General features: G+C 46.8%; 1 protein-coding gene across 1 annotated transcript in view; it reads left to right on the forward strand.

Annotated features, from left to right (window-relative positions):
• Positions 1–26,523, forward strand: part of TDRD6 (tudor domain containing 6) — a 2,323,386-nt gene that overhangs the window by 375,212 nt on the left and 1,921,651 nt on the right. The window contains exon 2 of the mRNA XM_086926239.1: positions 22,129–22,227. Within this exon, the coding sequence (XP_086782365.1) occupies positions 22,129–22,227 (99 nt within the window). The remainder of the gene's footprint in view (positions 1–22,128; positions 22,228–26,523) is intronic.

A 26,523-nucleotide genomic window follows, 5' to 3' on the forward strand; every position in this document is an offset into this window, starting at 1 on the left:
CCCCCGACCATTTAACACCTGTCTGGGGAAGACTCCAGCAGTTCCTGCCAGTCTGGGAAGGCATTACCACGGACAGGTGGGTGTGCAACTTATCCAATACGGCTATTGTCTAGAACTAACCTCCACCCCCCCCCAACCTACCCCCAAGGCACCGTCCTATGTCTGCAGAGCACATGCACTTATTGCAGCAAGAAGTACTCTCCATGCTGCAAAAAGGGGCAATAGAGCTCGTGCCTGCAGAAGAACGAGGTACACGAGTGTACTCTCTGTACTTCTTGATCCCAAAAAAAAACGGTTCCCTGCGGCCCATTCTAGACCTCAGACCCCTCAACCAATACATACTATCAGAACACTTTCATATGTTAACCTTACAGCAGGTCCTGCCGTTGCTCAGTCAGAAAAGGGGGTGGTGATGAACAGAGTGTCCGAATTAAGCAGACCACTCTTACCCAGTCCAAAGATCAGGGCTTGATCCATCACCGTTTTTTAGCTCACTGCACCATCCCAGCTCAGAACCTGACTACATGCAAATTAGTCTGTTCCTGTCCCAGTGCATGATGTGAACAGGGCAAACCAAACTACCAAGCCAATTCTTATACTGGGAAGGAAACAAGCTTCCGGGGACCGGTTTCTGGCATTTCAGCAATCTTCGGCCCGGCTTGCTTAAATCCTGATGGTGCAATGAGCAAGGGACTCACATCTGAGTATACCCTTCCACGCTTATGGTGGACAAAATGATTCAGAAAAGGGGGTGGTGATGAACAGAGTGTCCGAATTAAGCCGACCACTCTTACCCAGTCAAAAGATCAGAGCTTGATCCATCACCGTTTTTTAGCTCACTGCACCATCCCAGCTCAGAACCTGGCTACATGCAAATTAGTCTGTTCCTGTCCCAGACACTCTGTTCATCACCACCCCCTTTTCTGAATCGTTTTTTGCCACTATAGGTGTGGCAGGGTATACTCAGACATGAGTCCCTTGCTCACTGCACCATCAGGATTCAAGCGAGCCGGGCCAACGACTGCCTAAATGCCAGAAACCGGTCCCCGGAAGCTTGTCTCCTTTCCAGTGAAGAATTGGTTTGGTAGTCTGGTCTGCCCTGTTCCCATGATGCACTGGGCCAGGGACAGACTAATTTGCATGTAGCCAGGTTCTGAGCTGGGTTGGTGCAGTGAGCTAAAAAAAAAAAAAACGGTGATGGATCAAGCCCTGATCTTTGGACTGGGTAAGAGTGGTCTGCTTAATTCAGACACTCTGTTCATCACCACCCCCTTTTCTGAATCGTTGCTCAGTCAGGGCGACTTCCTAGCGACCCTAGACCTCAAGGATGCATATTTCCACATTCCCATTCACCCAAGTCACAAGAAATATCTCCGATTCACCATCAACAATCAGCATTACCAATTCAAGGTCCTGCCTTTCGGGGTCACCACTGCCCCCAGAGTGTTCACCAAGTGCTTGGCGACTGTGGCTGCGCACCTTCGGAGACAACACATTCATGTCTATCCCTACCTGGACGACTGGCTTGTTCAAGCAAAGTCAGCCCAGCAGTGTGCCAGCCACATGTCGGGTACAATTCACCTCCTTCACAGTCTAGGGTTCTCACTAAACTACGCAAAGTCGCACCTTCAGCCCGCCCATGTGCAACAGTACCTAGGGGCAACATTGAACACTCTGACGGCAACAGCACAGCCAAACTCTGCCAGTCAACAGCATGCAGCTGCTCATTCGGAAGTTCAGGCCTCACCAATCGCTCCCAGCTCAGGTGTTCATGCAGCTGATCGGTATGATGGCCTCCTGCATATTCTTAGTCCCGCACGAGAGGCTGCACATGCGTCCCCTTCAAGAATGCTTAGCACGACAGTGGAACCAGGCTCATGGGCATCTAAAAGACCTAATGTTGGTAACCGGTCGTGCATACAACTCTCTGCATTGGTGGAATCCACAAAACCTTTGCAGGGGACGACCGTTCCAAGAGCCTGTCCCACAGATAGTGCTGACGACGGACGCATCTCTCCAGGGTTGGGGAGCGCATGTCCTCCATTACACTGTGCAGGGACTATGGACGGCGCAGCAGCAAAAGATGCATATCAATCTTTTGGAGCTGATGGCAATCTTCATGGCACTGAAAGCGTTCAAGTTGCACCTGTGCAACAAGGTTGTGTTGATCTGGACGGACAACATGACTGCCATGTATTACATCCAGAAATAGGGAGGCACACACTCCCCGCAGCTATCTCACCTAGCTCAAAACATGTGGAAGTGGGCCATCCAGAGGAACATGTTCCTCATGGCGGAACATCTCCCGGGCAAAGACAACCAGATGGCGGACCTGCTCAGCAGGCACAGTCATCAGATGCACGAGTGGGAGATTCACCCCTCAGTGCTCCAACCATATTTCCAGCACTGGAGTCATCCAGAGATTGACCTCTTTGCCACAAAGGAGAACGCAAAATGCCAAAGCTTCGCCGCCAGGTTCCCACACCCGCAGTCTCAGGGCAATGCGATATGGATGAACTGGTCAGGCAGATTTGCGTACGCTTTTCCCCCAGCCCCACTCATACCGCTGGTGGCGCGCAAACTGCGGCAGCACTCCATGACGCTCATCCTGGTTGCTCCAACGTGGGCACGACAGGCTTGGTACACCGTGTTCCGGGAACTTTCAGTGGTGCCTCACCAACGGCTGTGCCTCACGCCCAGCCTCCTCACTCAGAGCCATGGAGACATTCAGCACCCAGATCTGCAACAGTTGAGCCTAGCGATTTGGCTCCTGAGGTCATAGTTTGGCTACCTCAACTTGCCCCCTGGGTGTATGAACATCATCAAGGAGGCAAGGTGGCCTACAACTAGGGCGTGCTATGCAGCCAAATGGAAGCGTTTTGTCATCTACTGTTCCAACAATGACATTAATCCGCTAGATGCGTCCACGCAAATCATCATATGTTACTTGCTGCATCTATATCTATGCAATCTAGCGTATAGTTCCATTAGAATAAGTTTGGCTGCCATGGCCGTTTATCTTCAGAACAGACAGCATCTTTCCCTCTTCAGAGTGCCTGCCATTAAAGCCTTTTTGGAAGGCCTTAAAAGAGTGATCCCTCCCAGACACCCTCCTTCGCCTGTCTGGAATCTAAACATCGTTCTCACCAGGCTCATGGGGCCCCCCTTTGAGCCTCTTCATTCTCGTGAGATAGTTTCTTACATGGAAAGTGGCTTTTCTGATCGCATCGCTACGAAGAGTCAGTGAGCTTCAAGCCCTGACAATTCAAGAGCCTTTCCTACAAATTCATGCTAATAGGGTAGTGCTGCGCACCAACCCCAAGTTTATGCTTAAGGTAATATCGCAGTTCCACATTAATCAAACCATAGAACTGCCAGTTTTCTTTCCAAACCCAGATTCAGTGGCAGACAGAGCACTGCACACCTTAGATGTCAAGAGAGCTCTCCTGTATTACATCGACAGGACAAAAGACTTTAGAAAGACTAAACTGTTTGTTGCCTTCTCTCCACAACACAAAGGCAATCCTATTTCCAAATCAGGTATAGCCAGATGGATTGTTAAATGCATAGAGATCTGTTATCAAAAGGCTAAACTCACTTTAACAGTTCCCCCAAGAGCGCATTCCACACGCAAACTAGTGCATCCATGGCTTTCCTAGGTAACATTCCTCTAGAGGACATATGTAGAGCAGCCACATGGACCACCATACATACATTAACCAAACGTTACTGCGTAGATGTACACTCCAAACAGCAAGCTGCTGTTGGACAGGCTGTTCTCAGAACTCTTTCAGACTGCTGCAGCTGGCACGGGCAACCGCCGCTAAGGAGTAACTGCTATTTATTCTATGCACAGATATGAATTCAGCAGCTCACATGCCTCGAACGGAATATGCTACTTACCAGTATGCATCTGTTCTTGGCATGTAGGGCTGCTGACATTCATATCGCCCGCCCTCCTCCCTGGTGCCTGTCGCAGCTGTAGCACTCAGAATTAATCTCAAGCATGGTCATCACTCACTGTATCATACTCCATCTCTGCCACAATGGCGAAAAACAATCTAAGGATGGAGAGGATGCCCATGCGCACTGTAGTCCAGGGGAGGAGCCACCTATCTCGTGATACTTCGAAGACTCTTCCAGGACAACAATGTGCGATCATCCGGACCCAACACTAGGCGGCGATCTATGCACAGATATGAATGTCAGCAGCCCTACATGCCAAGAACAGATGCATACTGGTCAGTTGCATATTCCATGCACTGCTGACTGAGTGAAATAGCGGTCTATTGTTTTCACACGGCTCTAGAGATACACTCTAATTCTGAGGGAGCAAAGTTGTCATGTTGATGCGGTTGTCTGAAACTGAATCCCTTCTTGTCTGAGCCAGGGAAGCTTATCCCTCCCTATTCATTCGAGAAAGTTTCGAGTGACCTCTGAGCTAGCTGGCGCAAACCTAAATTGAGTTTAACATAGTCAGTAGAGACCTAGAAGACCTCAGTCCTACCTCTACACTTCTGTTTGTTATTCCAATGCGCAGAGCCTATTGGGAAAATAGGAACTACACTACAACCTGATTGACGGGCCATGGTAGGTGTTCCGCTGACACGGAAATATGGTTTGCTTGTCAGTAGTCCCAGAAACTGCAGGCTACATCTGACAGGTTCTTGGCTCAAGTATGTCCAAGGGGGTTTATGTAGTGGACTGCTGCTACATTGTCCATCTTGAGGAGGATACCGCAGTGCTTTTAGTCTTTGGTCCTGCACCGGAACGCAAATGATCAGCCAGGAGTTCGAGACCATTGTGGTACATGAATCGTTCTTGAGAAGACCATCATCCGCTTGCATTGGACTCTATTACCAAATCCAGGAGAGAGCCAAAGATCACAGCCATTCTAGGCTTACATATGAGCCAACCACCATTGGATCCCCCTCTTGTACGGCCTCTGACAGGGGAACCTTCTGAGAATGTGATACCCTTCCTGAGATGAAAGGCTTTAAGCCTTTGTAGGGCCTAGTAATGTAGCGGCCCTGTGAAAATGGCTTGGATTGAAGACTACAAATGCTCCACCACACTTGCTATCTGGCATAGGGAGGTGGGGGCTCTGGCTGCCGGATGCCGCAGCTCTTGCTTGATCCTGGTAAACTTCCAGGAGGGAGTACTGAGGCTGTACTCTGACAGTCTGCCACGAACTCCAGCGAAAGAAAAGGTATATTAGCTGACAGCTGATTGCTGATGCTGGTTTATGGTGAAACCGAGGGACTCTAGGAGAGATTGCCATCTGTAGATGCCGTGATAGGTTCAGAGGGTATTGTTCCATAAAGAGGATGTCTTCTAGGTAGATCAGACGAATACCCTGGATCAGGAGGAAGTCTACCACTGGGCACATTAACTTGGTGAAGCACTACAGGGCGGAGGACTGACCATAGGAGGGATTGGTGAATTCAAACTTATCCCTCCGCCATTGAAACTGACAGAAGTGGTGGTGAGGAAAGTAAGATGGGGACGGTTAAATAAGCGTCCTTGAGATCCAGGCATACGATCCATCTGCTACAGATCTCCTCCCCAACGAATGGATGTATTCAATTTTGAAGTGACTTAAAAACAGCTGCTAGTTAAACTCCTTCAGGTTGATCATCGGCCATTAGCCACCATCCCTTTTGTCCACTACGAAGAGATTGCTTAAAACACCCTTGGAGGAGAGGTTTGCACTATTGCCCCTTTGCAGAGTAGATCTGATACTTCCACATCGTGGAGAAGAGTGGCTCAATGGTTAGAGCCGCAGACCCTGATGCAGAGGTCTAGCCCAGGACCAGGGTTCAATTCCAGTCTCGGCAGGTCCTGGGCTCAACTTCCTCTGGCCTGATAATTCTCGCCTCAGTGCCTATTCTAATCATGGTCCCACTCTGCAACTCTGGGCAATAGCTTGCTTAATCTCCACAACAGCCCCAACAACGCTAAGATGCCTGGCTTCACCTTGGGGGTGCCCAGGAGTGGGCACTTCCCAGGGAAAGGCCAGGAAGGGTTCCTCAGGGGTATTCGTACAAGCGCCTAGATGCCCATGGATGATTCATGCGACGAGTACCACATTTTACATCCACTAGCTCGGCGTGAGCATCCGATAAGACCAAAGGAAAAGGGGAGCTTTCCTGGATGGAGAAGCCATAGAACTCTGTGGAAACTCCAGTCTGTCTGAAGGACCTTGCGGCCGAGGTAAGGGCCTCCCGATAGTGAGCAAAATCCTGAAGTCTGCCACCAGGACTGAGTAAAAAGCTGGCATCTTATCTTGATTGGTTCCATGGTTGCCACTGCCTCTGTGTCCGCCCTGCACACAAGTCCAAACTTGGTAGCGTCCTGGTACTTTTCCCTCTTGGTGCTGCATCCTTTGCTGGAGGCTAGATGATGTGCGTTGTCAGACATATGCCCCAGCTTCGCTCTGCCCCAGTGAAACCCCAGGGTATGGAGAAGTGTTTTATAGACGCCTGGGCTTAGTCCGGTGAATGAATGGTTTGCACGAATTACCCTATCTCCTGAATGAACGGATCGTCGAATAATTCCCCTTTTGAATGGGACCTGCCTCAGCTGTGGCAAGGTCCCCCAGTTTGGGGTCAATTTTGATGAGAAGTGAAAGGCGCCGTTCTGTGGTGATGGCATAGTTCTCATTCCCCAGGATGATGATGGCCCAGCCAGATTGAGCTCAAGCAGACAAGACCTTGGGGAAAATCGGAGCCCCAGATGCATTGACGTCTTGCGTCATATGTCGGATACAGGTCAAGGGACCTTGGATATTCAGGAGTTTGTCCTGGCAAGCCCACCCGGACTAGTAGATTCCCCTTCTTGGGATCACACATGTACTTGCCTAGGAAGGTAGCCATGCGCTCATAAATGTTGGGTGTGATTGCCTCTTCGTCCCACAGAGATGGGCGTGGGCAATCTGCCCGCAGACTGTAGTGGATTTCTTTCTCTAGCAACCGACAACCGCCTGCCAGACCGCTTCGGTTATGGAGACTTCCATAACTTCCCAGAAATAGTCATCAGTGGGGAGGTAGGTTACACTGTCCTCCTCCTGATAAGTCTCCTCAATGTCACTCATTATGACCAACAGTGTCCTAGACACAGGGCAGCACAGCTAGGCATGCAAGGGTATAAATGCTGGGGCTTCCAGCTGATCAGATACGCTAGCCCGGGTGAGGTTTGCAGAAGGTTCTGTGGCGCTCTACAGGAGTACACTAGAAAGTTGTCATGAACTCAATTATGTGTGTTGCTTTGAGGTGGAGGAGATCACCCACTCCCCAGTTGGATGACCAAAATCACTGTTTATACAACAAAAAAATCCCCCAGCACACGCTAATGTCAACATATATTACAAAGAATGTTGATATTTATTTGTTAGGTTTATCCTCATATGTTCCTGTTTGTTTCTTTTTTTAGCCAACACTTGTTTTGTCGCCCATGGCAGATGACCACGACATCCTCAGGACTGTTTCGTCAGTATGGTTAGTGTTGTTTAACAGGTTGTAATTCCGTCTCGGTTTCCCCAAATAGTTCCTTGTCTTTGTTAATTTTTTCTCTCACAATTGTGTCGGTATTATCCCTTATTATTTGTCATCCGTATTACCGCCTTCCGAGTGTTTGCTCGTGCAACCTTCCGTCGTCCCAGCGAGTACGCTTCCAGCTGATCAGCGAGGGTTTCAGCAAGGTGGGGGGGGAGGGGGGGTCTTCCTACTAATAACGAGGCGAGACCCTGCAGGCATCCACCGACTCACTGGGTAATGGACATGCCTGGGCTGATGCCCGATCGCCTGCAGTCACAGAAATGCGCTAAGCACTTGAAATACACATTCCTTTGTGAGGGCGTAATGCTCCTGATGTGTGGGGAACCACGGCACAAAAGCAGAGCGGCGGCAGTGCTGTTTATGATTGAGATTGCGCCCCGACGCAGGGCAGTGAGACGCGCTGTGCATTGTAGATGTGGCTCTTTGTTTCTTGCCTCAGCAGTGCTTACCTTAAATAATAATGCAGTAGGTATATTTTATTTTAAATTGGTTTATCACTTTAACATTATTTAATTATAAAGTAATCGTGCATTTAGGGGGGCGCTAGAGAGCGCACGGTGGAATGGCTGCCTCCTAAGACCGCTCTGCTTGCCAGGATCTTTCATCGTATATTTATGGCGTAAAGCTAGTGATCCTGCTGTCGAAAATGGCATAATATGAAATCTGAATACACCAGGACTGCAGACGAACAACAAAACAAGCACGACGAGCTGCTATTGATCGGGAAATCGCCCTGAGGTCTGAAGGTGCGGGAGCCCGTCGCGCACTAAGATGGCGGCCGCGAGGGCCGACTGCCTCGAGAACAAGTAGGCGTCATACAAGGGAGATAGAGGCGCGCGCTGACAGTCCGTAGCAGCGGTAAGGAAGCTGAAACAGCAGCGGTGTGAATTAGGCGCCCCAGTTAGAAATGGCGTAGGCTCAGTGGTGGAGGAGGCAATACGCGGATTACTGACGCAGACTAGAGCGCTAAATGGTGGCAACGGAGCGTGTACACGAGAACTAGCATGGGATTGCCAACAGGTCCACAGCGCTGGCGCAGCTCGGGACACACAAACTAACAAACTGTGACATCCCCGTAATATATCCACAGTCGTGGTATTGAAATATTGCTTAACTGCGGCAAAGTGTAAGCTGAGGCTACAAGATGGCGGCGCCCAGGCGAGAATAGCGGGTTAAGTCCGCTGCTGTTCAATACACTGATTGTGGAGAAAAGCGCGCTGCAAATATCAGAGGAACGTAAATGGTGCAAATAAAATAACGGCAGATGGGAGGAGGGAACAGACCACACGTACGCTGGTGCAGGACCAGCCGAGGGTACATTGTGCCCCAGTGACTATCCGACTATCGAAACAACGCGAAAGTAGGTGTGAGCAAGTGGCGAGGAACGCGAAGTGAAGGGGACACGGAACGCAACATGGTTGCAATGAGTGGACACCGACATCGGGGAAACGCGAGCAGTACAACTGCCTGAGAGCAGGAAGGCGCCGCCTGGCAAATTACTTGTGTCCAAAATTTTAACAAAAATCAGAAACAACGGCGCCCCGGGCCCTAATGGCCTCCCAGGTCTATTGTTTAAAGCAAACATAGAATTCTGGGCCGAAAATTTGACCCATCTGCACGCCGAATGCTGGCTCTTGGGTGATGTGCCAGACTCCTGGAGAGGCTCGCTCTTACACCCAATCCATAAGAAAGGGTCTAAATCAGACCCATCCAACTATCGATTAATAGCCCTCCTGGACATCGAGGGCAAAGCCTATGCCAGCGCCATCTTGACGGATCTCGCAGACTGGGCAAGTGAAGAAGGTCTCCTGCCCCTCTATCAAACTGGATTCAGAGCCGGGTCCTCAACCGTAGACAACATCACTGCCCTTTCTTATCTGGCCCACCAAGCTCGGTTGCTTAAGAGTCTCCCTTTATTCGCCTGTTTTATCGACTACTCTGCAGCGTTTGATGGGGTAGACCGTGCTATCCTATGAAGAAAGCTGGCCCAATGGAACATCAATCCGACCCTATTAAGAGCAATCCAATCGTATCAAAAAACGTGGGTCCAAATTAAACTCTCAAGCGATTTCACATGAGAAGATTGATACGGTGTAGGAGAGTCACTCACAGCAATCCTATGGTCACCCCCGATTTTTGCTTTTTGCTTCACTGGTTTACGACTTTCCCTGGCTGTGGGCCTGCTAATCCGACGCACAGCGTAGCTGTTCTCTCTCTAAATTGACTCATATGTACCTTAGGTGCATTTACCAATTGGTACTGGGCCACCTTATCAGTCCCTGTACAGCATACCTTGGGTATCCAGGGCATAGGTGTACCCAGGGCCTACCAGGGGCTGCAGCATGTATTATGCCACCCCTGGCTGGCCATCCAAATCTGAGACAACTGGCTGCACGACAGCTGGGGCAAGGTGGTGTAATCACCCTTTGCTTTAAATATAGTATCCCTATATCTAAACCTAAAATGGACACATGTATTCCTATCAGTCACTCCTGTGGCAGGCCTTAACAATCCTGATGGCAGAGTGCTTGGAATTATGTGAGATGGTGCTCTGGCATGAGCTGAGCCCGTCTGCAGCTTGCGGAACCAAGTCCTAATAGCTGTTCCATGATAACGCGTACCATATACTTTTAAGTGCATTAAAATCCTTGCGGTTATTTGCCAACTTTGGTATCGCTTTATCAAAACATCTCGAGTAAGGTGTCATACGAATTGGAATACTAACCCCTCGCCAAATCTGGTGACGGGGTTAGCATTCCACCTGTCTAGAGGAACACGACATGTATGTAACTGTGAACCCCGGTTAAAGTTAACTCGAGCCTCAGCATCACAAAATGGATGCTGCCACCACAGACACAAGTCTGACCTCCTGCTGCTGGGAGTCCTCCCAGCGAGGAGAGCTCGGACAAAGGGTTTCCTGTCAGGGGCGGTGCTAGCACCATCCCAGACAGGGTTTTGTGTATCCCAGGTAGGCAGGGCTGAGAGGAAGGTGACTGCAAGTGGCACCCCGGTGCTCACTATGCATCTGCCGGTTTGAACCAGTTCCAGGGGCACCCCAGCCCCTGAGCTGGGGAAAGTCCGGACAAGGGAGAGGGGTGTAACCACCCCCTCCTGGTCCCACCCATGGGCAGGACCTAGTCGCGTGCCAGCCCCTTTTATTAGAATAAAGGTAGGAGCGGGCCCCCTTCCCAAATTAGATCATCCTGAATCTTGAACGACTTTCTACGAAAGGAACTCTTGACTTTCTTTGAGGACTCTCCCTTGTGGCTAAGGAGTAGCCACCCTGCACCCACAGGCACCATCTAAGCATCGCGGTTTGCTGCACGTCCATCCTCCAGATCAAGACTGCCCAGCTCGACTAGACCCGGATTCCCTGGCATCTCTGACCTCTACCTGCATCATTAGCCCAGCTGAGATTCGTGGGTGTGACGAGACCTGAGGGACCAGCTATCTTCAGAAACTGCACGACGCTTAACCAGCACGACCGCTGAGGGATCCTCGAGTGAGTGCTCTGGGGTTTGAGAAGCCCCAACCCTGAGCAGCTCCAGCACCGAAGTCCAGCCCCCCAGCATCCACGAGATCTGCGTGGGGCCCTTCTGCTCTTTGCTGCTCACCGCGTTGTCCGGTCACTTGCCTGCTGGCTAGTGGCCCTCCTGATGACGCCCCTCGACGATTACACTGCTGGTCTGGTTGCTCCAGATTGGCCCTTGCTCCCTTCCAAAAGAGGAGCACCCCGGACCCTCCTGGTCCACTCCAGACGCCATCTTGACTCCACCCCGTGGGCTTGCCTTTGCCAAGGTTTGTTGCCCCAATCCTGGGACCAGCATCGCCGACAGCAGACACCTTCGTGGGACAGCTCGCACCTCCAGCCTGGTCGCCGACAACGCCTCCTAGCCCGTGTGACTGCAGAGTCCAGCGTCGCCCACTCGCCTGGTCGAGGTGACTTCATCCGGTGCCATCCTGGTGCCCACACAATCACTGGCTAGTGATTAAGAACTGAGTCCCCTCTGCTTTCAGGTCGTCTCCATCACCGATCCAGGCTTGGATCACATCGAACATCTTCACTGGTCGCCTGCCAGCAACTTCTTCTTTCAGGCTCCATAGACTACAACGAGGATTCCCGACGTCTTTTGAACGCTATGCAGCTGCAGCCCCTGGGCTAGGTAACCCGAGCATTTCGGTGCTCCAACGCAGGTTCACTATCCAAGTGTCCAGATCCTTTGTCATTTTTAGTCTACCTAGTCGGATTCGTCCGATAACCGTAACTTTAGAAATACTAGCCTCCATAGACTTTGTCCCGCATCCCGCGTGAGAGTGCACACTCTGCACCCGATCTCCCTAGGCCTCCTGCTCCTAACCTTAGTGTTTAGTAGTGTAGTCCTAGCGATCCTGAAGCCTCTGGATCTTTTTACTTACCTGCTAGTATTTCGCATTCCAATTTTAGAGTATATGGTTTTTCGTGCCCCTCGGGCATTTGTGTAAATTGTGCAACTTGAAGTATTTTCGTAAGAGTTTTGTATTGTGCTTAGCTCCCTGACTCATAAAGAGTTCAGGGTAGACTTGTTATAAATAAATATCCTTTATTTTTCATAACAACTTGTGAGGTGTCCTTTCACTTGGTGTTCAAGGGGTATATGTGATGGTAAAACAGCTGGCTTAACACGCCCTCTAGAGTTTAGACTAAAGACTGCTCTTGTCCACGCTATTAGGATAGCTGGTCTATAAGGTTGACTTACAACCAATCATCAAAAAGGGTCGTTTGGTATGATACACAGTGATCACTAGAATAGTGAGCACTATATATCAGGCCAACTTCTCACATACGGATCAAGGGTTAAAACAGGGGTGCGTTCTAACACCTCTGTTGTTCAATCTATAAACAGCAGACATGGAGATAGCCTTGTCCGGGGCAGCCCTTGCCACTCCAAGGATTGGTGGAACTAAAATCCAGTTTATGCAATATGCTGATGATCTGGTACTTCTGGATCATACCAAGATTGGCTTGCAAAAGGCGCTGACCGCCCTGGCAACTTACAACGATAAGAACCATTTGGTAGCTAACTCCTCCAAGTCAAAGATAGTAATTTTTGGCCATTATCCAAACAAAAAACTAGCCAAATGGAGGCTTGGCCATCTGACGTTGGAAAGCACACAGCGATACACTTACTTGGGTGTCTGCTATCACGAGTCGGGGCGTTCTGGTGCCCATCTAAAGAAAATTCAAAGTAAAGGGAAGACTATCACCTATGCGCTCTGCAAACTACAAGCCACTCTACATAGCCCAACGACAATGGCTATCCAAAGAGTTCTCAAGGCAAAACTAATGCCGGCCCTCAATTACGCCCAGCAAGCGTTCCTGGGTAAACTTAATAGGGAACTGGAAAAAATCCACTGCAGAGCTTATAAGAAATTATTCTCACTACCGACGTGCACCAGAAACACCCTCGTCCGCCTAGAATTTTCACTTAACCAACAAAAACTGGAAGAGATGGCTGCCCTGTGTAAATATTACTATCTCTATAGCGGCACAAGACAAGTCACTGAAGGCAGTTTTGAAATACATTTTTACGGAACCCGGGAACCCTTGGTCAACCACCTTCACCATGGCGAAGGAACTCCTCAATCTCGCCACCGATCATTGGAACCCTGAGCTAGTTAATTATGCAGCAATTAAAAATGCCATCAAAAAACAAGTCCATATCCGTTCCCATGAATTGGATATGGAGTCACTGGCAAAATGAGGTTTCCATGAGTCCCTATGCCTGCCACACACAGTGCATAATCCCAAACACCATCTCAAACAGGCGGTGGGCCGCTTTGCCCTTCACATGATCCTAGCCTACAGATTACACCCTCTGCCTATTAAAGAACTATACGCTCTCGAACTGACAGGTCGGGGAGTTCCGGAATGCAGACTCTGCAATTACAAACGAGTCGCTGGCCCATCTATTTTTCTTTGCTGTCCGGCCCTGCGCGTAGCACGCAACCTTTACCTTAGGCCAATTCTACGACAAATGGGGACACGCACCGCAAAGGAGGCAATCCATCATTTATACACATTGACTATAGTAAAACAAATGGCCTCCTTTGGAAAGTTTATCCAACAGACATGAGCCAAGCTGATTGCTACACAGGGCATAAATGATTAAAGACCTTGCAGTTGTAGGCGGGGCTGCCCTTGCACAGACACCATTCTTTTGCGCTTGCCAGTGTTCGGGATTCACTATACAGACTTATCAGCTGACTAACTTGTTTTAAATCTTTTAAAATTTTGCACTCTGTTTTTAATGTGTTTTTAATGTAATGGTTTTGAGTAACCAAACAATACATTTATTAAAAAAAAAAACTGCCTGAGAGCACGGCATATATGACGCAAATGAACCTCCCTTGCAAACTTATACATGAGCCTGAATCAGAGCTGTCGCTGAGCTGAAGAGAGGCGAATGTTGACTCAGCGGGCCCCCTATCAGATGTAACACGCTCCGCACACAGAGTTGGCGAGGGACGACTGCGCGCAGCAACACAAAGGAGTGGAGCTACATAACGTATATACCAACTGTTAGAAGTTACACTGGACGCACTGCCCGACTATGCACAAGAGTTGAAGAAACATTCTTATCGCGCGCTGAAAACCAGAGGGCTGGCAGTAATGGGAAAGCCGGAGAAAGTGCAGTCCAAGTTGGCATTTGACTCACGGAAGAATGCGAAGGGAGCCAGTGCTCCCTCAGATACTGAAATGGACAATGACGCTGAATCACAAAATGGCTTGGCGCAAACACTAAAGGCTATACACAAGAGTCTGCAGGACGTACATGGGAAACTGGATTCCATCACGCAGAGAGTTGACAACATGGCTGCGAAGTTGGATAAACACGGTGAAAGGCTGGAAGAGGCTGAAACGCGACTGTCGGCTGTAGAAGATGAGTCACGCACAACAACACAGAAATGTTCAGAGATGGACAGGGTGCTGGAGGTCATTAAAAACAAGTCGGAGGAATCGGAGGCGAGATCCTGCCGCAATAACGTCCGCATAGCGGGAGTTCCTGAATCGACCAACACTGGGAAGATGGAGACCTATGTGGAGGAGTTGCTGAAAACAATATTTGGATCTGAACACCTATCGGATGTACTTATTGTGGAACGAGCACACAGAACCCTGGCGCCGAGACCTAAACCAGGAGCCCCTCCACGCCCCATTGTGGCGCACCTTCTCAATTATAGAGATAGAGACTCAGTGTTGCGGATGGCTCGGGAGAAACAGACAATTGAACATCAGGGAAACAAGCTGCAATTCTACCTGGACTTTACTGTTAACTTGCAAATGGCGCGTAAAGAATTTGCATCAGTAAAACCAACTAAGAGACATGAAAATTGAATACGCAATGCTATACCCGGCCAGATTGAAAATTACCACGGATGGAAAATCGGTAATCTGCCAGACTCCCAAAGAGCGGTACAAAAGGGGGTGGTGATGGACGGATCATCTGAATCAAACACTCGCACCCAGTCAAAAGATCTGGGTTTAATCCATCACCGTTCTTTAGCCCACTCTGCCACCCCAGTTCAGACATGGCTATATGCAAATCAGTCTGACCCTGTACCTCATGGGAACAGTCCAGCCCGAACTGCCAAGCCATGTCTTCCCTGGACCGGAAAAGAGCTTCCCAAAGAAGCAAATGATTTCCTGAAGAAGTTGGGTCAGAGGCGACGGGAGCTACGTAGACAGGAACAGCACCAAGATTCGGAGTGAAGCACATGCAATTGCAAATGGAGAGGCGGACTGATTGGGAGCATGATTAAGTCAGTCTGAGAAGAAAATGTTACCATAGTACCACTGTGCTATAACTGAAAGTACGGAGGTGACTGCGGAGTGCCCTTCATGCTGGACGTGTGCCCCCCCCCCCCCCCCTGGAGCAGTGCAGACATGAACCTGCGAAGTCGGCGCTGTGGGTTGCTCAGGAGCAGACATTGTAGCGCTGGTGACTAAAGCGGCTGGGGCGCTGCTCCGAGGGGAAGGCGCAATATGCTGGAACAATGGTGCGCCTAGTCCGGCAGCACGCAGAGGACTTAGTGAAGCGTGGTAATGTATAGTCTGAATGCGCTGGGCCTGGGTAGGGGCTTACTGGCTGCGAACATTGTGGGCAAGGTGGAGAGGTGACAAAACTGTCTGGATAGCCTAAGAAGACCGAGAGTGAAGGTGCGGGAGGGATGGACTGGAATCTCAAAGGCTACTGTGAAAACATAAGTGTGATACGAGACGGTAGTGGAGAGAGCAGTGGCATACACTATAACAAGTTATACTCGGCACACATGGTGATGTACTAGCGTAGCATACAAAACCCTGGCCACATCCACAATGTTGGATGGAAAAGTGTGACCCAAGTGTACCCCCTACCAGGGTGACCCCCTACAATGGTTTGGTTATGTTCATTGTTTATGCAAGGAAGTGTCTTTGGCATGTTTGGGGTGATAAAGTGGGTGGGGGGAGGAGGGAAGGTGTTGGGGAAGTTCGGGTTGTAATGCTGCATTTGAGAGACACTGCCGGAATCAAAAGGAGAAATGTACAGATTTATGCAAGGCATCTACTACAGAGAGTACACTACATAACCAACGCTAGAAATTAAAACCAGAGAAATAGAATTTTAGAGAATGTGAATGGGTGAGACTAAGCAGTTGAGTGGACTAAGATTAATCACATGGAATGTGCGGGGTTTGAAAAATCCTAAGAAGATGAGGCAAATATTGGCATATTTCACGAGATTACACGTTGACATAGCCTTTCTTCAAGAGACGCACGTTGATCCTCCTACACCATCACATATAGGTAACAGAGGGGCGGAAGCTACGTATGGAGCGGCCTACTCATCGTACTCGAGAGGGGTACTAATACTATTCAGAAGAGGGCTGAACTTCACAATGGAGCGAGTGCACACTGACAATGCGGGGAGATATGTGGCCGTCACAGGCACCCTTAGGGGACATAAAATCAACCTGCTGAACATATTTGCACCAAATGTAGACGACCCCATGTTTTACAACACCGTCTGGAGGACACTAACTGAACTACCGGATGTTCCGGTGGTGTGGGGAGGAGATTTCAATGTGGCTTTAAATGATCAGGTGAATCGGCAGAGACACACAGACAGGCGCTGAGGAAACTGCATGACATATTGGGGGATAGGCAATTGGTAGACCTTTGGAGAACGAAACATCCCGACACACTGGAGGCAACACACACGACAGCAGCCTATAATAGCTGGTCAAGGATAGATTACTGGATTGGATCCTCTGATGTGCTACAGTGGATGGTGGATGTCACTCACCTTCCACGAACGCAGTCGGATCACAACCCGGTGTTGACGCTGAATTTACCTCAATATGTGCCACCTCCGTTTACTTGGAGATTTAATGGGAAAGCCCTACTTGACCCGCTATATAAAGACACGATAGGTAGGGCCATAGCAGAATATTTTTAAATTAATACACCTGCAACTGATGACCCGTGGCTCCTGTGGGAGGCATTCAAAGTCACTATTAGGGGTATATGCATTGGCACAAATGCAGGTATATTACGAGACTTGAGACCACAATTAGCGAGAGGAGAGGCAAAAATAAGAACTTTAGGAGTTTGCGCGAACTCAGGATCCAGAATGGCTGGGTAAAATTTGTGTTGAAATATCTGCATACCAATAAAGTGCTGAAGAAAAACTCAAATATGTGCACAGTAGACGGGTAGCTAGGAATTATGGTGAGGCTGGGAGTCCTAGAGCCAGGCTGGCTGCAAAAATCAGTGTGCAGAGGCCGCCTCCGGTAGTGACAGCGGTGAGGTACGCCGATTGAGTTACTCCATGACGCAAAGGGGATATTGAAGGCCTTTAGACATAAGTTCGGGAAGTTGTACACTGCAGACACAACGGCTCCAGCGGACGAAATAGCGCAGTATTGTGATGACGTGGCCCTGGCTTGGCTGTCAGATGCACAGAGACAATACCCGTCACTGCCGTTGACGGTGGAAGAGGTCACGGAGGTCATACAATCGTTGCCGAACGGCAAGGCTCCCGGCCCGGATGGGTACACGGGGAAATTTTATAAGGCCTTTGTAGACATGCTGGCACCGCATATTGAGGCTATGCTGGGAGATGCACATGAGAAAGGGACGCTGCCCGCTTCCCTGAGAGACAATGATTTTAGCGCTGTTGAAGCCGGACAAAGATCAGACTACATGCGACTCTTACAGACCGCTCTTGCTGATGAATGTTGATACCAAAATACTCCCTAAAATCCTGGCGACTAGACTACAACATCTAATGACCAGATTAATATTACCTGACCAGTCGGGCTTCATCCCAACCAGATCAACATCCCACAACACTACAACGTTGTTTGCATTATCCCATTATTTGAGGCCTGATACGAAGGCAGCGGCAATCCTATTGGACGCCGCTAAAGCGTTTTACACCATAGCATGGACGTAACTGCGCACTATTTTGGGCATAATGGGATTCCCACCAATGTTCCTCCAGTGGGTGCAACTGTTATATACAGCGCCCATTGCACGCATTAGTATTAACAAATACGTTTCGGAGCCCATTACTATTGAGCGGGCACCAGACAAGGGTGCCCACTCTCCCCATTACTGTTTGCTATAGCGATAGAGCCTCTAGCCTGCAAGATTCCGCAGGCCCACCACTACTCAGCATTGCAGTTTCCCCCAGAGGTCGCTCCACATATCGCTGTATGCAGATGATGTGCTATTGTACGTGCGAGACCCGAAGGAAAACCTGAATCCACTCCTGCGGGAGTTTGTTAAATTTGGGTACCATTCTGGGCTTAGTATTAACTGGGCTAAATCGACGATAATACTGCTCACTGAAAGTACTCTCCCCTTCCAAATGGAATACCCCTTGGACTGGCAGACGGACCCGGTGAGATACTTGGGAGTGTGGTTCCATAGAGACCCCGAAGTGGTTATCCGCTCAAATTACGGAAGAGTGCTTACAAGGCTGGAACAAAAAATTGACAGATGGATCCAACTGCCGCTATCCATGGCGGATAGAATAGCGATAGTAAAGATGGTAATGCTGCCAAAGATTCTCTATTTATTTAATAATATTCCGATCGAACCACCAGCGACAGTATTTCAAGCGATCAATTCTGCAACTCTAAAATTGATCTGGGCAGGAACGAATGCTAGAATAGATCTACACACACTGACATTACCGTTTGCGAGAGGGGGATTCAAGGTATCGAACTTTCTATGTACTATTTGTGTGCGCAGGCCCAATATGCTCACTTCTGGTACGATAAGTTGCTATTTCTTACACACGTGGCGGTTGAGGAAGGGGACGCCCTTCGTATACCCCTGGATGTCATACTGACACATGTCAGACCCCCATTGCACAAGCAAGATATAAATACGGTAGACGCTACAACTGGAGCATGGCGACTGATAGCCAAAAAGGTGAAGAAGCATCCAATATATGCACCAGAGCTTCCATTACATCATCATCCGGCATTGTCGGTAACACAGGAGAAGGTGGGGATGGAACTCCTTACTCAAGTGGGAATGAATACATTAGGGGACCTATAACATGAAGGAAAGGTCAAAACGCTGGAGGACCTTGACTATATCCAAGATCAATCGACACTGTTTCGATTTACATACTATAGGCTACTGAGAGCACTCCAAACACATTACCCGTCCTACCCAGCAGAGCCTGACTTACTACCGACTCTACAAATGCTTTTAAAGTCACCTGATCCAAGACATCTAGTTTCCAGGTTATATGTGTCCCTACAGGCTGAAATAGGGGGGACAGCACATAAAGCAATTCAGAAATTGGACGCATGCTTAGATACACCTTTCACTGAAGACTAGTGTAGTATGTCGGGCACGATCACTGAATTATTAACCCCAAACGGTAATCTACGTCTCATACACATCAAATACCTACACCACTCTTATCACACACCGCAAAGACTGCACAAATATGGTCTGCACACAGGCTCCAGATGCCAAAGATGTGGAACTGAGAATGCGGATTTTATACACATGGCATGGTACTGCAGGGAAGTGACGCAATTCTGGGTGGAGGCAACAGATATGCTTGGCAAGATGGTAGATAGCAGAATTGACTGCACTATACGAGCGTGCTTACTAGGTCTACTAGTCTATTGGAGCAAGCAGACGTAAGTTTTGTGTAATAGCCCTACTGATGGCTAAACGAAGTGTAGCGATGTGTTGGGAGATAAGAAGGCACTTGTGAAATGGTGTATTGTAAGGACACATTGAAACTGTATGAGGAAGGACTGCCGCTACGAGCACGGCCAAAAGACTACTGGCATTATTTAGTAGATTACTTAGCTGGGTTGGATGAACAGCTCTAGCATACTCTAGATGTAATGTATTTAGCAGTGATGTAACAAGTTAACATGTAATTTGTTGGACATGGAGTGTTGAAATGTAGTAAAGTTGTAAGAGGCATGACTTCCTCCAGTTTGGACGCCAGCCGTCTACTGTTGTATTTGAAATGCCAATAAAAAAGTAATCGTGCATTTACATCAAAATGTGTTCAGCTCATCATGTTTACTCCATTTTTAGGAGTTGGTGATAAAGAAATAAAGAATGACCAGATTTAGGATATTCTTAATCTGACTGCTTTTCACATTGCAATTTGAGATTGCAGCCTCGCGTACTGGTCCAAACCTTTCTACGAGTCAACCTCAGTTGTCTCCCTCAGTTTCCTATGTTGAGCCCTTACTTTTGAGGTTCTTTAAATGAATTCTGTATTTTATCCTACCGATATTTTGTATCCATTGCTGCTTTTCTCCTCCCATTTCCACTTATTGTATGTGTGCTTGTCATTGCATTGGCCCTTTTGACCAGTGCTAGTGACAAGTCATTATCTATTGCGATTTTCTTAGTTATGCGGTAGGTCATTATTGTGGAATTTTCATAAGAAAGATCTCAAATATCATTCGCGGACATAGGGAAATGATAAGATTTCTGTTCATGCCCTTGTATTGTGAAGTTCCTTGTAGATATATCCTATCAAGTTATCATTGACACTTGAGCTTCAGGAAAAAAAGCTAAAGTATTGTTTCTGCTCAGTGTTTAAGTGCGCACCAGTTGAACCTTTTCACTGGTGGAGGGCAGTATATGCAGGCTGCACATTCTTCCCTAATACTTTAAGAAATTCAGTGTCCTCACTCGCCTTTTGCACCTTCCTAGCTCACAAGTGTAGTTTGTTTGCCATGGTGCATCCATCTTGCTTGAAAGATTAGATAACCGACCAAGGTGTGAAAAGCATTTTTCCCGTTGCCAATGGCTCGATTTGCAGAATCCGGCCATTTGCAACGGGAAAAATGCTCTTTCTGATGTATATGTATTGCTACCAAATACTGATTCAGTATCTGAAAGGGGAGTCCATTTCAAATACTGAATCAAAATGGTATGCATTAACGTTTGTGACAAAATTACTGTCACAGAACAGTAATACTTTACCGCCAGTTATAAACTGGGGTAACCCAATAATAAAGGGGATGGAGTCCCTTGGAGACTCCTTCCCAATTGAGAATGTTAAAACCATAGTTGAGAATAGGCAGTTGTCCCACAGAACTGTCAAGTTTAATTTTTTCTTTTTAAATGTAACTTGTTTTCCTTTAAGGAAAACATGCTGCATTTAAAAATAAATTGCTTTATTAAAAATGCAGCCGGACCTGATAGTCTGCTGACCTGTAAGGGCTGTGAATCCTTAAGTGTCGCAAATTGAGACCTAACTCATAAATATGCACGAAGTAGGTCTTTTTGCGCCCCACAAGGAATTGCTAATGAAACTCAAGAGTTTCATACATTAGGAATCCTGACTTCCAAATTGTTTCAGAGAGTATCTCAATTAGGAAATCTGGATTCCTAATGTTTGTACATCTGGCCCCCAGATTGTTCCTTAAACATAGCATTTCTTTCAATAAATGCTATGTTACTATTAATTTCCTGAACTTGAGGTATCTAAAGGCATAATCTCTGGTGACCTTTTATTTTATTAACACTTTTTCTCGTTTAAAATTCATGTCCTGATGTTGACCTGTATTATGACTTGGCAGTGCCCCCTAATTGCCAAATGTTGGAAGAAGATTGAAGGGGCCCCAACTAGGATAAGTGTCACTCAGACAGGCGCTTCTGGGGGTGTTCTATGACCTGGGAGTGAGTTGAGGGGATTGCAGCCTAATGGGTATGCCACCTGTAATCGCCAAAAAGGGACCTTGCCCAGAAATGGAAAACTGCAGATCCAACCAAACTGGCTGACTGACGAGTGACGATTGATTGTTGTGGATTTTTGTAGATGAACCTGTGTACATTGTCTGAGGGTGTCCTTGTAATCACAAATGGATTTGGGCTGTAATTGGTGGGATTTTGGTCTAGTTTGTCCTTTATTTCAGTACATCTACAATCTTGTGGGGTTGGTATCCTAATGGACTGTATATATGGGCAAACTATATATTTCGTTTACCATAAAACCAATAAAAATTGATTATTAAAAGACTACTTTTGATCTTTTAACCTACCTTCTAGAAAGTCTATCAGTTTGTTTGGATGAAGAGCTGTTACCACCAATTCAAACTCTTTCGGACTCAGAGAACAAGTTGGCTAGCGCATCGGATACATATGAAGGTACTGAATGAAACCGGTTTATTGTTGGGAATATAAATATATTTCACAGCTTTCAGTTGTACTTTATATACACCTCTGTGGTACTCCTGCCCATCAGTCTGAGCCTTGAAACAGTTGTTGACCAATATTAGTGATTTACAAAAGACCTTGCTGTTTCACAAATCCCACCTATTGCCTTTTTGTTTTCTGTCATTTTCTTATTGCACTTTATTTGTGTCACTGAGGTAGAGGATATCCACCATCTGAATTCCAATTAATAGCTGTATGTTTCCATCTTAGTTAAACCGTTACATTTATTTAGTTGTCAAATTTGTTTCAGCATCTAAATCAATGGCCCTTAAAAGTTTATATCTTTCTTCCTTTAACAAGTGGCTGTTTGGGATTTTTGGGTCACTAGAAATAGTAATTTCTGGAAGCCACTGTGCTGCATCCCTAAAATGAGGTAAACTAGTCTAGATTATTCAGGTCAACCAGTTACTGTCTCAAATATGTTAAGGAACATCACATTTTAATACCTTTGCTCTGTTATTATTTTATACAGTGCTCATTCTTGCGTGTTTTTTTGTTACTGTCCTGATATTGGATGGGACTGCTGCACCTATTCACAGTCTAAATCTACCTCTATAATTTGCTTTCACTGAGAGCACAAAATTCCCAGGCAGGTGTTGAGGCCTTCTAGGACCCACTTTGGTTCTGCATTTTAGTTTTATATTGTACACATTTTAGCAAACCTCGCGTTATCAATGTTTTTTACATGTTTTGTTTGCACTGCATTATTCTGAGAAGATGCTGCACATGTTGCATGTTATTAGAAAGCCTTTCTCGCTATGTAATCGGTGCACTCCGTTCAAGGCTAGGACCACAAAATAAGACCTAGAGCTTGCATTACCCGTTTGGAGACCGCTTCTAACATCTAGACATCTCATTGCATCGGAGCTGTACCTCTAACAGTGTTTTTTTATTAAATAAACTGTGCACTTGCCATAAGAGGTCAGAGGAGCACTCCGGTCACAACCATCCTGTAACAAAGGCTGTGTTCGACATGCAGCTCTGCTGACCTTCCATTTTGCAGAGAAGTTTGCCAATCCCAACCCAGGCTAAGTGCCTGGGCAAGTTATCCAAGTATGGAGGCACAGATTGGTCAGAGTAGGTGTAGTGATGGGTAAAAATATTTAGAAAGCAGACTGCCATTATTGGATTGTTTATTCTTTTCACCATGTTCGTAATGCTAGTTACATTGCTTTGTTTTACCTGCCTAATGATCACAGTTCGTTAATTCTTTCTATGTGAGACTACAATGGTTTCAGTAAATCTATTTAGAACTTTGTATCTTTCTTGTGTTTACTATGGCCATGCAGAAGTAAGCAAAAAAGGAGTAGATTTGTTTACAAAATGTTTCTAAGAGAATTGTACTGTCATGTTTGAGGTTGGCAAAATCACCTGTCACCCCAGGAAGGTAAAGGGTTCAGGTGGGGCACTGTATGCTAGCCAGGAATTGGGCCTACAATCTCTGGTGTAGAAGAACTCGGTCCCTACTTTTTGAAGTGCTATTGTCATAATACAGTCCTACCTTTTCTAGTGGGAACAGTATAGCATGGCACCACAAACGTTCATAGGTATGGTACTTATTTAACGGGTCTCCTGAGTAGTAGTTGTGTGTGCCCAAGGTCCCTTATTGACTTTTAAATAGAGACGTCTGTGGTGTTAGGGATGAATCCTCGTCTTCATTATAAGAAGCACCTATTTCTGTCTGTAGGCTGTTCAAACTTTAACATTTAAAAGGATACCCCACTATACTAATTCCCTCTTCCATTCACTACAATGGCAAATGTTAATGTTCCTGAGAATTGCTGATCAGCTGTTACAGCACATTACACATTACATGGGCTACTCACTGGAGACGTTAACTTCGTGGTGTAGGCTCACAAAGCTACTAAAATACTTTACTCATGGGTCACTTTTCCGGCATTAAATGATAATAAATTAGCACATACACTGTAGCTGCCTTATCGGGCCAATAGAGAGCTTATAATGACATTGAAATACATTTATCATTTCAGGAACACACACATTGGTTCTAAGGATTCCTACCACATGCATTCCAAAACATTTGACTGGGTCTCCCTAGCAATGACTAGGCTACACACTATACCCAAATGGGGAACTGCTAAATGCTGGGGTTACGTACACTCTATACTGGTGTAGTTAGGGCTGTACAAGCTGTCCGGCTAGATTTAGCTGTGTCTTTGATTAGTCCTATAACAATCAGTGCTATTCTGGGCAAGATTGCCAACAGACTAGAGGAAATTCCGTTCTGCATTGCACAAAAAACAAATACGCTTGAGACAGTGCGTCCCCATACGAGACCCCAGGATAAACATAAAATTCTCACTATGTTCTTGTCACTTGGAATGGTTCCCCCAATTGATGACTTTGCCACTTGGCGTACAATCTTTGCTGCAATTTATACCTTAACTTATGGTACACCATCACTTGCTGTTTTGCCCGAAGTGCTTAAACGGACTGTCAACAAATAGAGGGCTGCTCGTCCTTGATTTGGGGATGACCTTGCCAATTTTACTAATGTATCCTAAATGATGAGCAATATTATAGGGGAAGCAGCAGCTCTGGCGATACGCCAATGCCTTGCGTAAGTTACGGTAGAGGACCAGGAGCACAAGTTATCCCAAAAAACTTCAGACTCTTTTAAATCTATAGGTCGAGATAATTTGGGGGCCAGATCAATTAAGCCACAGGCTAAAGGTAGTTCTGAAAAGGACAATACCAAATGTTATGGTTTACCTAACCTTGATACAAGATAACAACCTGATGGGACTAATCGGACAAGCTATCTTAGAGAGGGTGGGGGATTATCAGATCGCAGACCAGAATGCTCGTCTGACCCCAGCATAAAGGAAGAGAATCGTTCAGAACAAATTCCCAATTCAACAAGCATTTGCAATGCAATAGGGCTCGCATTCGTAAAGTTAGAGGTATTAGTATTGTAGATGACAAATTTTTTATTTATCTTTTTGTTTTGAAAATAGCGAAATTAATAACTTTGTCATTTACAATGCCAATAGTGTTAACTTTAGCAAATGTGACACCTATAGCATTTGTAATGCAATGTGTTGTATTTACATGACTTAGATGTATTAATATTAAAAATAACAATGGGTTGTATTTTTTTCAATATTTAATACTTAAAGGTTATTGTAATTTATAATGGCAATAGCTTAAACTTTTGCACGTAACTTTTTGGAAGACTATGTTTAGTGTATTTTATTGTGATTAAAATAAAAGAACAGAAGTGAAATATTAAAATTTTTTGTGACATTTGTAATAAAGTTTGAAACATTGAGAGAACATATTTGAATCCGTTGTTGTTGAATGGTTGCACAGATTGATGCTGTAAGAGGGCACGAGAGAGGCAGATATATTAGAGGAGAAAGAGTGGCGAAAGAGAGAAGGAGGAGGAGAGACCGAAACAGGAAATATTTTTGCGGTTTGTTTTGGTTCTGGCTGGCGGTGCCTTGGCCATAAATGAAAGATAAAGGGAGAGACTGCGGCATGGGGAGCGGGGCAGAGACGGGCTGCAGAGAAGGAAGGGAGGGAGGGCGCGCGCGAGAGGGGGGGAGGGGTGTGTGTGATAGTCATAGAGAGACCTCCAGCAGACTCAGAGGAGTGAGAGCGCGCGGGATAGTACCTCATGACCTTCCAAAAAAGAAATTTGGTATTAGTAAAGATCCCCCCCCCAAAAAAATACATCTGATGCAATTCACCTGCAGGACTTTGTAATGGAGAATAATTTGATATATGTAACCCAATAAATGAATTCCAGGAGGATGTTTGGCTTTGTCAATACTTTACTTTGTCATGCTCTTTGTAAAACGGTATTGTTGGGGAAGCTGCTGTGCCGTCAACAATCAAATCAAAAAGTGGCTAACAGCTAAATATATTGTTTTGTCTTTAAGAGCAGATATTGCCACAGTTGTCCCTAACACAAAAAACGTCTTTGGAAGCAAATATGCTCCTTCTGAAATGGCAGAGTGCTATCACTCACAGACAAGTTGGCTAAAAGCTAAAATGGGCTGACCCATTGCCCCATGTTGTGCGCTGTAGTGGTCGGGAGAAACACTGAATTACAAGACACCAATAGATGAGGAGGGCTTTCTGCTGTTTAATGGGGGGCTGACGAGAAGCATGGGAGAGGGGCGCAGACTGGGGTACAGAGAGAGGCAGATAGCGACAGCTGAGAAGAGAGGCAGAGACAGGCTCAGTGGAAAAGATAGAGAA

This window comes from Lissotriton vulgaris, chromosome 6 (genome assembly GCF_964263255.1).
Source record: "Lissotriton vulgaris chromosome 6, aLisVul1.2, whole genome shotgun sequence".
In the NCBI taxonomy this organism is placed as follows: Eukaryota; Metazoa; Chordata; class Amphibia; order Caudata; family Salamandridae; genus Lissotriton; species Lissotriton vulgaris.